Source organism: Micromys minutus (genome assembly GCF_963924665.1).
Source record: "Micromys minutus genome assembly, chromosome: 1".
NCBI lineage: Eukaryota > Metazoa > Chordata > Mammalia > Rodentia > Muridae > Micromys > Micromys minutus.
Window position 1 is genome coordinate 231,437,955 of NC_137969.1, and position 13,934 is coordinate 231,451,888.

General features: G+C 45.8%; 1 protein-coding gene across 4 annotated transcripts in view; it reads left to right on the forward strand.

Annotated features, from left to right (window-relative positions):
• The first annotated feature begins 1,521 nt into the window (after window positions 1-1,521).
• Window positions 1,522-13,934, forward strand: part of ADCK1 (aarF domain containing kinase 1) — a 98,174-nt gene continuing 85,761 nt past the window's right edge. For 2 of the 4 annotated variants that reach the window (XM_080924547.1, XM_080924550.1), the window contains exons 1-3: window positions 1,522-1,581; window positions 9,269-9,414; window positions 12,418-12,501. In XM_080924547.1, coding sequence (XP_080780673.1) covers window positions 9,280-9,414; window positions 12,418-12,501 — 219 coding nt within the window. In that variant the 5' untranslated portion in view covers window positions 1,522-1,581; window positions 9,269-9,279. Of the gene's footprint in view, window positions 1,582-1,706; window positions 1,759-1,828; window positions 1,954-9,268; window positions 9,415-12,417; window positions 12,502-13,934 lie in introns of those variants that run through there. The other 2 variants (XM_080924549.1, XM_080924548.1) reach the window with 2 other exon arrangements.

Here is a 13,934-nt window from a genome sequence, read left to right on the forward strand (position 1 = left end):
TTCCGTCTTGCTGCTGATATGCCTTTCCTGTCCCGATTACATAACCTAAAGATTCCTGGGCATCAGCCCTCACTATTGAGCAAATTTCCTGAAGATCAAAATGAACATGAACTTTCATGAATTAATGCTGTTTAGATAAATTAATGATTTTATACAATTACTGACTTGATTCAAATAATTTTATGAAGATGGTATTAGTTGTTTTACCATAAAGATAAGGTTTGAATAAAGAATAGAATGTGCCCACTCCTCATAGAATAATAAAGGCCTGTATACCCTTGGCAGGCTGAACTGTGTCACGGTCCTGGTGGGGAGTTCATTTTGCCCCTGGGTCATAGAGAAAAGACCACAAGACCTTGCTCAAGTGTCTAGCCTTAAAATAGCTAGGAAGGGTCCATTCTTTAGCATTCTTAACTACTGAGGCTTTTAGAGGCACTCCAAAACTACATCTCTTCAGGACACACCCAACTGTACCCGACAAATGCACTATCTACCCAATCTGTGTATTTTGCTAACAACAGAGTTTTCCATGTACAACAGACAAATATTCTTACAAAGTCCTTAAATTTAATGCTGTTTAGATTTAACAAGGCTCCCTTTACGACTGTGCACACCACACTCTTCCTACCTTGAATTCATGGGGATGCTTTCCTTTCCCTTGTGGGAATCTTGACGTCAAGCTAGTTCCTGCACATGGAACTAGTTAAAGGGTCTAGCAGATCACCAGTGCCCAGCTCATGACCCGGAAACCTCTAGTAGGAATGCCTACCTACTAGAATCAAGCTTCCACAGAGATCTGGGGGGCTTCTGAGCTCTTTAGGAGGTTCCATTCCTTTACCCCAGCCTCTGGTATTAATTAAATAGCACCTGGTCTTAATTTTTATAGCCTAATTGTACATGTGGAATACAGAAGGCCAAGTTCTTGAAGCATGCTCTTTTTCAATAATGTCTTTTTTTATGCTTTATTCTGTGTTTTTCTATATAACCTTTAGATCAGCTTGCCAAAGGGTCAGGTAAAAATACAGTTGGAAATTTGATTACAGTCTCATCGCATTGAATTGAAAGATGCAACGGGAATAGCTCCAGATGTTCATAAAATGGATGAATCGCAAATCTTTCCAAAGTGCATCTTATAAATTCACATTTTGTCATCAGAGGTCAATACTCAGATCACAGGTAACTCAAATCCATCCTCATATTTTTACTGTTTAACAACTAACAATACATTTCTTCTTTGCCGACTCATTCTAATCATTAGAATTCTAATTAGAATCTAATGCCTACTTAAAACCTACAGATCCACAATTACATCCTCCATTAAATACGAATCTATAACTTGACTCCTAAAAACATTCTGAGTACGATTCTGTGTCAGGTATCTTAGGCAGACAAGGAAAGACTTCCATCTGGCTCAGGGACCACAGCTGTGGCCTTTAGTTGGGGTTAGTGCCCAGGGAATAGAGAACTACAACTCCCGGCAGGCTTCGCGGCACCGGCTTCTGTAGGCGCTCTGGTGGCGAAGGCACTGTTTCCTGGAGTTTGGGTTCCGGGCTGCGGCGGAGCAGCTTCCCTACCCTTCGGGTGAGTAGCACCGGCGCTCAGAGCCCGGGACAGCCCTACTGCCAGATCGCGCGGCACGTGGAGCGCGGTGGATACGGTGCAGATGTGCTCCGCGTCGTCTGAGCGCAGGCTCTGCAGCTCAGGCGAAGCTGGAGCCTGTGACCCTGTCGCCCTAGCAGGCTCAACCACGTGGTTCAGGTGACTCGCAGTGCCCCGCCCCCTCCGCTGTGACTCTCTGGCTGGGTGCCCTAGCGGTCGTTAGTGTGGACTGGCCACTTGCGTGGCCTAACCTTGCGTGCCCTGGAGTAGACAGAGGTGGAGAGGGGCTACAGAGTGGCTCGGCCAGAAGCCTTCCTACGTCGGTGGCCTTGTGGGCTCCCACGAGCTGGGGCGGTGAGCATGGAGTGGTGAAGAGCAGGGGGGCTCCCCAGAAATCAGGTCACCTAGGCTTGCAACAGGCGCCGGTCTGCTTAGTCTGCTTTTAATCCCCAGTACCTTGGAGATTTCCGGTGCTTCCAGCTGATGTGCCAAGAGAACCCTGTAGAAGACGCTTCCTTAGTAAGGCTGTCCCAGACTTCATTGACATATACTTGCCACGAAAGTGGGAAGCTTAGCGCTTAGCTGGCGCTCAAGAAACAGTTGCTGAGTTGGTAGGAATTCGATTTTGTTCTGTCACAATTTTTCTTTTAAGTGTCCTCTTGTCACTGTGGTTCACATTCACAGGCTGGGTAGTGTGCAGCGGAATTATGTGGAGGGCTTGTTACTATACAGAATTCAGCCCACTTCCCCTTTAGACTTCCGATTTTAGTGTTATTTGGACTCTGGAATCAGCATGTCCAACATGAATCCAGGAGATGCGACCCTGGGGACTATAAGTTTGAATGCTATTTTATATATGGAATATATATATATATATATATATATATATATATATATGTATGTATGTATTTGTTACACCTGGTTATGGTTATGGATTTTTGTAGTTGTTTTTGCCCCCCGTGGCTAGCTTTACTGTTGTAGTTGTAGTAACCCTGGGGACTACTTTCCACATTGCAACCCAACTCCCATTTATGTACATATATCCATGTAGTTTTGACACTTGGGTCCTTTTAATTCTAACTTATTTTACCGTGGTATTTGGCTGATAGTCAACAGGCCTTATGGTGTGAGGTTTTACTTCTGAGAGAGTTTGCAGTTTATTTCTTTCCAAACAACCCCCCGCCCCCTGTTTTTGTCACAGATGGGACTGGTGAAGGAGAAGAATGCTTGGTATAGCCATCCAGTCCTGCCTTGCCTCCCAATGGGACACACACTGGGTACCTAGGACTCAATGTCCATGACAGAGAACCACTGGCCACTCTAGCAAATTCCTTGGTCAGATGTACCTGTTGCTCTGTTGGTGACCCAGACTCTGGCCTCTAGCATTTGGCTCCTTTGGGCAATTTCGTCTGTAGAGAGAAGCCCCAGTGGTATGCACTTGAGAATATAGTTGTGCAAGTTGCGTGAGCTACTTATTTGAGCACCTTCTGGAAGCTCATTCCTCTTACCTGCTGCTTGCCCTCTGCTCTTGGCCTTGCGTTGTTAGTCCCCCCTTTCCTAAGATAAACCGAATGGAAGAAGGTTCTCTTGTGCTGGGTGAGATTTATTTTCCTTATCTGCTGAGGAACCTAGGCATTGATGTGGGATTCCTTAACTTAATTAGTGTTGATTGGAGCGACTTCTGGCCATGTCACACTAAGAAGTGTAGTTAAAACTCACTCTTGCACTGGACATTACCTCTCTGTAGGATGGGGAAGACGGGGAGCCTCCTCAGGCCACGGTTCTGGGTATGGGCTCATCATACTTGCTGTCTCCAAGAGTCTATTTGGGTCTTTTCTGGTTGGAAAACATTACAGGAAAAAAATGCTTATTTGCCCAATAATCTTATTTGGAAAGGTAGCCAGGGTCACTTTTGGGCATAAATAAGAGTTTTTTTCCCCCTAAATGACTTCCTTCAGCAGTATTCTCTTGCTCACTGAGGTGGGGTGGAGGTAGGGGTGAATGAAGATATGATTTCAGACCTGCATTCTCAGGATGTAGCCTGGGAAGGGGGGCAGCCAGTGGATGGTAGTTGGAAAGGCCATTTACAGTAAGTGATTTCATATTTTGTTCTATCCCTGAGATGGACATTTCAAAGAGGATTTATTTATTTCTATTTCACGTGCAGTGTTTTATCTGCATGTATATCTGTGTGAGGGTGTCTTATCTCTTGAAACTGGAGTTACAGACATACATGAGCAGCCATGTATGTGCTCTTAGCTGCTGAGCAAGCTCTCCAGCCCCCAAGATGGACATTTTTAATTGACCATCAACTTCCACTTGTCCAGCTTCCTGAAGATGGTTTCATGAGGAACTGAGGTGTCTCCTCTGGCCCAGAGACCGAGTTCATTCTCATTGATCTGATGATTAAACTGCTTCAGGCTCAAATGTGCTATTTCTAGTAAGGGGTATTGCTTGATCTTTGACATGCTATTGATTTCCAGAGCTCCGAACGCTGCTTTCCACTGACTTGTCTCTTTGGGGGCTTGGCTGCAGGTCAGACATGATAGTTTCTGTCTGCAGCAGCTGTATTTCCTTCAAACCAGCAGCAAGGACCTTAGTGACATCCTTATCAAAGAGATGTCATTCAAAAAAGAGAGAACATGGGGCTGGAGGGATGGCTTATGGCTGTGAGTTCAGACTTGTTGCTTATTCAGGGGTCTTGGGTTTGGTTCTTACGACCCACACTGGGTGGCTCACAAATGTGTAACTCCAGCCCTAGGGGTTCTGATATGCCCCTTCTGACCTCCATGGACACCTGTGCACATGCACAGACTCTCAGACACACACACACACACACACACACACACACACAGATAGACAGATGTAGACACAGACACATAGATACACACAAAGATACACAGACACACATAACACAAGCACAGATTCACAGACATAGACAGATACAAACCCAAATAAACATAAATGCAGACACACATAGACATAACAAAAACAGATGCACACACACACACACACACACACACACAGATGCACACAGGCAAGCAGGCACACCCAGCTACACCAAGCTATAGACACAAATGCAAACAGAAGTACACACACACAGACACAGACACACAATGGTCACATGTACACACAGTCTAAAATATATCTTAAAAACAAAAAACTGAATTCTTGCAATGGGAAGGTCTGTCACTTTGCTTGCTGAACCACCTGGGGCTGAACGTTCACCTTCTCTGTGCCTTGTGTGCCTTGGTGTCCTCATTTATACCTGAGAGGACGATGTTTGCCCTACTGCTCCGTGTGGATTTGTAACAAGAAAAGTGTGCTCTGTGGTGGGACCCCACGTGTGTGGAGGGGACTCTAAAGGTTAGTTATTGATAATAATATTATCTAGTGAGGAGGTTATCTTGTAGGCTCAGACCTGCAAAGTGTGTGGCTTTATGAGAGGTGAAAGTCAAGGCAAGTAAACAGAACAGGGCAGGTGATTCATTAGAAGAAGCTTTAATAATAAAAGGTATTTTTCATTGGCAGACATATTTTACGAGTGACAGGCCTTTTAAAATACCTCGAGGGAAGCAGCTCATTTACATGTTGAAGACTCTCTGACACCTTCTGGAAAACTCCAACTCCAATCTATTTAGACACAGTTGGGCTCTTATATCATCGATTTTATGTATTTCAATTCCCACCACTTTTATTACTGAGGGTGTTTGTTTGAAAATGGGGTTGCCACCCTGTTCCTTTGATATACCCAGAGCTAGTGTCAAGGGTAGAGGATACCTCATGAAGTCCATTAGGAGCTGCAGGGGAGGATGCTCCAGCAGGAAGGTGGGATTCAGAGGAGCACAGGGTGGGAGGTGCTGTGGGAGTGATGGGAGCAGAATGACTATTGAGTTGGAGGCCCAGGGTATATTCATCTAGAGAAACTGTGCTGTTATTGGTTCCAGCAGGCCTCATGTGGTATTGTTGATCCATCTATTGATTAATGAGTTGGTAAATGTTTTTGGATGACCCGGGGACCACATTTAGCCAGGCCCATTGCTTTGCATGTCCTTTTTGGTTGTTTTGTGTTAGAATAGAGTTGGCAATAGTTGCCTCAGAGGTGGGGTCGCCCCCAAAGCTAAAAGTAGTTACTCTCGGAGTACGCTGTGTGGCATGGTGGAAAACTAGCAAGTTGGAATAGAGTGAGTAGAAAGAAGGGTGAGGAGGGAGGGCCAGAGGGCCTTTGGAAGGCAGATCTGTTAAGACTCTTCATGAGTGAGTAGAGATTATTGGAATAGCCGAGAACACAGAAGTGCAGAGTTGGATTTAATCTCCACATTAAGAGTCAACTCAGGGAGGCTGAGGGTGGTGGTGAGTTTGGGGCCAGCCTTGTCCACATAGTGAGATTCAGGCCAGCTACATAGACTGTCTCAAAGTAGTCAGCCAACCAGCTGATCAACCAACCAATCAACTAACCAACCAACCAACTCAAAACCCTACTAGAGGAAGAAACTTACTCTAATAGCTGAGTTATTTATTATGTTTATCTCTGATTTGGTCTCGAGGTCTTAGAGGAATGATTGTATCTTATGGTTTCTGTTGCTCTGAAGAGACACCATGACCATGGCAACTCTTATAAAGGAAAATATTTAATTGGGGCTGGCTTACAGTTCAGAGGTTCGGTCCATTATCATCATGGCAGGAACAGGGCAGCATCCAGGCAGGCATGGTGCTGGAGAGGGAGCTGAGCATTCTACATCCAGATTGGGAGGTGACAGGAAGAGAGAGACACTGGGCCTAGCTTGAGTATTTGAAGTCCAGAGCCCACCCCCAGTGAGACACTTCCTCCAGCAAGGCCACACCTCCTAATCTCTCTCAAGTGGCAAATATATGAGCCTATGGGACCATTCATATCCTAATAGCTCCTTTTCTCATTGTTATATTGTTTGATATAAACAAAAGGAGAAGGAATTTATTTTGCTCATAGTTTCACATGGGGTCATTTGGCCTCCCATGCTCTTAGAGCATCATGGTTTAGGAGTATGTGGCAGAGGCTCCTCTTGGTGGAAAGGAAGCGAGAGTGAGAGATTGGCCAGGACCAGTCTAACCTTCAAAGCCTTACTTTTTCCAACTAGGCCCCATCTCCTTACTTTTCCAGAACCTTCCAAAATATTACCAGCAGCTGGGGCTCAGGAGTTTGACACATGAGCCTGCAGGGGAACATTTCTTGTTAAAATCATAGGAGAGGTCATAAAATCTACTTTTGACCTGTTAGGCATCAGGTTGGTGATAGATGTTAATCAATTAGCTCTGTTTTTGGTTAAGCTCTAACAATCTAGTCTCCGTCTGCCTCTTCCGTGAGTAGCATTTATTAATAAGTGAATAATAAAGTGGAGTGAATGCATGAAATATTCTTAGCTCTGTGTACACTTGGAGTGTAGGGAAAGAAGGACGTTTGCTAACTTGAACTTTTGAGTAAAATCACCCACTACCTTTTTTTTTTTTAAAGATTTAATTTATTTTATTTGTGTGAGTACACTGTAGCTGTCTTCAAACACACCAGAAGAGGGCATCAGCTCCCACTGCAGATGGTCGTGAGCCACAATGTGGTTTCTGCAAATTGAACTCAGGACCTCTGGAAAAGCTTAACCTCTTAACCTCTGAGCCATTGCTCCAGCCCCAAATGCCCCAGGATCTTATCCACAGATGGAATCTTACAGCTGAGTTGGTGGTTCAGTGCTCCATAGGGTGGGATCCAGCAACCTGCTTTTTGAAATGGCACAAAGGCTGATTTTTGTTTGGGTGTTCTTCTGACCCTACTTAAAAAATGCTGGGCTAGGAAAACAGGGCTGCTCTGATCTGAATGAGAGTGCCTTCCTACCCCTATCCCTATGTAGCCTCATCAATTTGAATGTTTGGTTTCCAATTGGTAGATTGTTTAGAAAGGATTAGGAGGTGTGGCCTTGTTGAAGGAAATGTGTCATTGAGGGTAAACTTTGAGGTTACTTTCCAAAGCCCACTCCATGCCCAGTCTCTCGCTCTCTGCCTCCTGTCTGTGGATCAGGATGTAAGCCTCAACCACTGTTCTAGCTCCATGCTTGCATACCTACTGCCTTGCTCCCCACCTTGCTGATCACAGACTTGCCCTCTGAAACTGTAGGCAAGCCTCCAATTAAATGCTTCATCTGTAAGTTACCTTGGTCATGGTGTCCCAGTGTTAGAACAGTAACTAAGGCAGCAGTGAAAGGAAAGATAATAGAACTCAGTAGAAAATATCATTGAGCCCATGAAAAATCAAGGAAGGAGAGAACGTGGGCTAGAGAAATGGCTTTGCAGGTGAGAGTGAGTGCTTGCTGCTCTTTCAGAGGACTGGACGTGTTTCCTGCCACCCATGTCTTGCAGCTCATAACTGCCTGCTATTCTGGCTCCAGGGCCTATGACGTCTTCTGTCTTCCGTGGGCACCTGAACATGTACAGACTCATACATATATGCATAAATAAAATAAAATAAAATAAATCTTGTAAAAAAGAAAGGTGAGGCAGAATGGGTAGGAAAAACAGGCAGGGCTGGAAGAAGGTGGTGAATTTCAAAAGGATGTAAAAGGGCATGCTTTGTGTGTATTTAAAAAGCCTGAGTCTGTATTATGAAGCATGACTCAGAATAGACTCCAGAGCAAACGAAGGTGAGGCTGTTGGCAGCAGCGGCCTCCATGCAGAGAGGAGACCAATGACAGAATGGGGTCAGAGCAGAAACCTCCAAGGTGACGACCTGCATCTTGCTGCTGTGTCTCTGGAAGCTTGGTGATGTTCATTTCTGTCTAGGGCTGTCCCTAGACACCTGCAGCTGGGACAAAGCCTCAAGCGAATACCAGGTACTCAGGGATTGTTGAGGAAGTAGCCGTTTGGATTCAGTGTCCCCAGAGGGTATCTGTGTAGTCACCTGGTAGCTTAAGGAGGTATGAGTAAGGAGCGCAAGTCCTTTGTGCCCAGTAATAGAGTTTGGTACCCAATAGGGCTCCTAGGACTGTATGTGGACAAAATAGTATCAGTCCTCCTCAGGGAGTGCAGTCTACACTGAGTAGTAAACATTTTGACTGTCAGCTGCATACGGAGGAACTCCTGGTTGCTTTTGCTCAGCTACCATTTTGGCTGGGGCTTGCCTCCTTCCCACCCGTGCCTCAAGGTTAATGGTGCCTGGGGCTGTGTGCTGGTGTAATTTTAGTTACAAGTGCCAACACTGAGCGCCCTTTCCTATCTAAAAGTACCCTTCATCTGGATCCATTACCCCCCCCCCCCATTCTCTGCTTACTGCCACTTCCTGGCAGTTCAGAGAGTGGTTATGTATCTCTTTGCTTCTCTGCCAACCTGCCATAGAGCTCCACATAGGCAAGACCTGTAGGCTGCTCACCTTCACCGTATCTAGAACAGCAGCTGGTGCTACGGAAGGAAGGATGTTGGGAGTTGATTTATGCCACGCTAAGCACTTTCTGTAATTATTTTACTTTATCTTACTTTTGAGGTAGGCATTTTCCTGTTTTATAAATGAAGAAACAGAGGTCCCATGAGATTAAGAAGATGACATGGGTCATTCAGTCTGTGAATGGCAGAGCTGTGCTTTGGATTCTGAATTGGTCCACTCGGACACCCTTCATGGCTAACCTTTCTTGCCCTTCCTTTTTTGGCACAGGGTCTGGGGACATGGCCAGAAAGGCTCTCAAGCTTGCTTCGTGGACCAGCGTGGCTCTTGCTGCCTCCGGTGTCTACCTCTACAGTAACAACTACTTGGACCCTAATGACTTTGGCGCCATCAGGGTGGGCAGAGCTGTTGCTACGGTGGGTTTCTTTCCTTTGCGGGTAGCAGAGGAGTGACAGCATCACCTGTAGGTGTTCCATAGGTGTGGCAGGTGTATGTGCTGACGTGTGTGGAAACGCAGGCGTGTCAGCTCTGTCTATAGTGGGCATCTTCACAGACCTTCACTCCTGTACACACAGCCCCTGCCACGCTGCAGTTGAACACAGGATTGGATGATATCTCTGCTCTGAAGCTGTCACACTGAGGCTCCGTGTCTTACTGTAGCAGTGACTCAGAGGCACAGGCTCCTTGGAAAAGGCCAAGGACAGAAGACTCTGTGGAAAGAGGACTTTAGCAGTTCAGTTCTGCCTGCTGTCTCTCAGATTCCCGTCTGCCATGAGGTGCAGTCCTTGGGAGGCCTCCTTTACCACAGGCTTCCACCACCCTGAAGTTCTTGTAAGAATGTGGGGCCAATTGAACTCTGAATGAACACTCTGAAATCATCATGACTCAGAAGGAATTCTTTTTATAAAAAAAAAAAAAACTCTGTCAGGAAACTCGATCTCACTCCAGCGAACTAATCTGAGGAGTTCTGCATTTGGTGTTGCTGTGTGCATTGTCTGGGGCTGGGAGAACGATATTCATCTCCAGACTCTGTTTTGAATATTTGACTTTAGATGTTTTCTCTGGTAGCTCGATAGCAATATCATCTGGTGTTATCATGTCTTTTTAGAAAAAAAAATTAGATTTATTTATTTATTTTGGGTCTCTGAATGTTTTGTCTGCATGTATGTATGTATGTATGTATGTATGTATGTATGTATGTACATATGTATGTGTATGCCTGCTGCCTTTGGAAGTCAGAAAAGGATGTCAGATACACTGGGACTGGAGTTACAGATGGTCATGAGCCACCAGATGCTGGGAATGGAACCAGATTTTCTGCAAGTGCAGTAAGAACACTTAACCATTGACCATCTTTCTATCTCTAGCACTGATCCCTTTCTTCCCCCCCTTCCTTTTCCTCTTCCCCCCTCCTCTTCTTCTCTGCCTCCTCTTCCTCCTCCTTTCTTCTTCTTCTCTCTCTTCTTCTTCCTCCTCTTCTTATTTTGTTTTTTTTTTAGACAGGGTTTCCCTGTCCAGCCCTGGCTGTCCTAGAAATCACTCTATAGACTAGGCTGACCCCCTAACTCACAGAGATCCACCTGCCTCTGCCTCCCAAGTGCTGGGACTAAAGGTGTACGCCACCATTGCCCGGCTCCTTATGACTTCATAACTCTGCAGGTAGCTTTTGTCCCGGATGGGGCTCCGTGTCCTTTGTTGCCAGCTGCATGCGTGCTTTCTCTCCTTTATTCCTGCTGGTGAACATAGATAACAGTTGCTGTTGTCCCCTCCCCCCTGCCCCATGGTGCTTTGCATCGAGATGTAGCTTGTTTAGTTTATTTCCTGAGAATTTAGTGTCATCAAGTATTCTCAGGGAGAGGCCACTGACATTTTACCTGTCCTCAAGGGTAAACTGAGTTAAAGAATCAGATAAGCGAAGGGGTTTTGTAATAACAGGCTGTGGTGTATGAAACCATGTCTAACTGTTTACCAAGTGCCTTTGGGGGCCTATTGCTTTCTTTTATTTGTTTGAGGGGTAAAGACAGACTATTCACCTAGACCCAGCTTTGAAGGAGCCTCTTGGTCATGGAGTGCACACATGCTTTAAAAAATAAGCCTAAAACCAGGCACCTGTCAAGACTGCTGCCCTGGTCAGATGCAGGAGTGAACACTGGGGCCTTGGAGTCAGGAAGAGTATCCTAAGGAAGCAGAATTTGAGGGGAACCTCAAGGTTAAATTAGCTAGAAGAAAGGCAGAAAAGTTTCCATGGGCACTTTTACCAATCAGTCACTAAGCTGTGCATTCTTTTCCTGTCTGACGACAGTTTTATTAGAGCTTAAAGGAAAAGTTTGGGTCAGGCAAGTTGTCATTTCCAGTAGCTGCCCAGAAGAGGGAGACAGAGAAGAGAAAGGCAAACCCATGCTGTTTGAGTTAAGCTGGTGCAGAGTCAGCCATGAGGCATCCATGGTGTGAATGGCACCTTTGAAAGAGAGTGAACAAGCCAGGCTAGGCAGTGGTGGCACACATCTTGGTCCAAGCACTCAGGTGGCAGAAGGAACCTGATATTTGTTTATTCTAGGCCAGCCTGGTCTACAGAGAGAGTTCCAGGACAGGACAGCCCGAACTACACACAGACAAACCAAAAACCAAAGAGAGAAGGGGTGGGGGTGGGGAGAAAGCATACAGAGGCTCTGGCTACCATCCAAAAGAAAAACATGGTAGAGAAGAAGAAGGAGAAGTATTGAGTTTTCACCCAACAGTGAGTTGTCCTGGTTTGATACTCAGTGGGCAAACCTTGCTGGTAGTTCGTGCTCAGCACATACAGGTGGACTAGAATTAGGCTTTGTGGGGGTGCAGAGAACACTTTTGAGTAGAAGTCTCAGAACTAAGTTTCTGAGATCCTTAGTTGCTCCATTCTGAAAAGCTAGAGATCTGTTGGAAGCCTGTGATTTTCTGACTGACTGTGGATAAAGGCCTCCCTCACTGGAAGGTTTGGGCCGGAAGATCTAGAATGGAAGACTCAAGTTTAACAGCATTCATTTAGTTAGGATTTATTGAATGTCTACCTGTATAGTGTAAAAGACGCTGGAGATCAGTAATGAGCAGGAAGACCCAGCCCTTGAATTCAGACAGTTCACAAACAAGGAAGCAAGTGGTCAAGATCAGTTTGGAGGTGTTTGGTTATAATCAGTTATGGGCAGTTGCTGGAACATAAGGGTAACTTGAGACTGGCCTCTCTGAAGGAGTGTTAGTGTGTCCAACCCTGAAGGCTAGGAAGGATCATCCAGGCTGAGATCTGGTGGCTGAGCATTCAAAGGGGGTGGGCCCAGCCACTCCCATAGAGCCAGCATCTCTCATGTGGGTGTCCTGCTTCAGGGCTTTGGTAGAGGTGTGGTATTTGATGTCCTCAGTGTTAAGTTTTCTCTTCCCTTGGTTCACAGACAGCTGTCATCAGCTATGACTACCTCACCTCCTTGAGGAGTGTCCCATATGGCTCAGAGGAGTATTTGCAGCGTCGATCCCAGGTAAGGGACCCAGGGGACCCCCCAGAGCTGGGCCAGGATGGGGTGTGTTTGAAACAGGGAACAGCCAGTTCACTTCCTGGGGAAAGCTGGGCTTAGGACAGAGCGGGCATTGAGGTAGTGACTGACGGCCATGGCGATTGGGATGAGGGGACCGGAAGTTCACCTCCTTCCTGTGCAGTTGCCTTAGCACCTGTGAGTAGGACTGCCACTTTCCATCAAACCGAGTCTCCCATGCAAAGGTCATTACCTATAAAGAGCTTTTGGTGAGGTCACTGTATTTCTGATGACAGCTGGGATGTCGGCTGTCTCCAGAGGGCTAGTAACTTCTAAGCTGCATTGTTAGGCAGAAAGAGGTTAATTGTTTTTTGTCCTCTGAAGGCCACTTGGGGCCTCTGGTAGGAGTGGAGCTGTGGGCCTCACACGCGTCCTCAGTCAGAGTGTAGTAGCTGATGCTGATGTTTGGAGATGCGGGAGATGGAGGATGAAGCATGAGGTCAGAGGGAGGTTGGCGATAGACTGGCACGTCTCTGCTGTCCTTAGAGAATACTTAGTTACGTTTCTGGGCTCAGCCTGGGCTCTCCTCTGTGCTGCTTTCCTTCCGGGCAGCCTCTGTGGCTGGATTCATTAGTTAGTTAAAACGTTTTAATTTAAACTTTTCACTATGTACATTTTAGCTATCCACAAAAGTAACAAAAGTAGAGAGCTGAGCAGTGTGTAACGACCCCCTCCCCCATCCCACCGCTTTTGTTTACACAGCTCTGAAGTGTTTAAATGAAAGGCGGGTGCCTTATTGTTTCAAATACACATTCTTCAGTATGAGTCTCCTGATAGAAAGAACTTTGATAAGCCGAGTGTATGAAGATGAGCAACTCCACAGTAACTTCTAGTTCATGTCCAGATTGCCCTTCTCCCAGTAATGTGTTTGAAGTATTTTATGTGAGGTGTGTGTGTGTGTGTGTGTGTGTGTGTGTTAGGTGTCCTCTCTACTACTCTTGCTTGTTTTCCTTAATCTGGGTCTCTCTGAGCCAGAATGAGGAAGGTGGTCAGCAAACCCAGTCATCCTCCTGTCCCCACCATGCTCACAATGCTGGGGTTCCGGGTGTGTGACAGCAATCTGGCTCTTTACCTGGAATCTGGGAGTTTGAACCCGATCCTCATGGGGGCTCTTGTACCCCAGCCCTGAGATGTCTGTCTGTTCCAATCTGGACACAAACATGGTCTGTGTATTGCATTTTGTTGACATTTCCTGAGTCTTTTAGAATCTATAACATTTCTTCTCTCTTCCTTTATTTTATGTTTTATTTATTTATTCACTTGTTGGAGAACCAGATCATTTATCCTGTAGAATTTTCACATTCAGGATTTGGTTGACTGTAACCTCAAAGTGCTATTTAATGGGAAATGCATTCAAGCGGCTCACAAATCAAAATAGA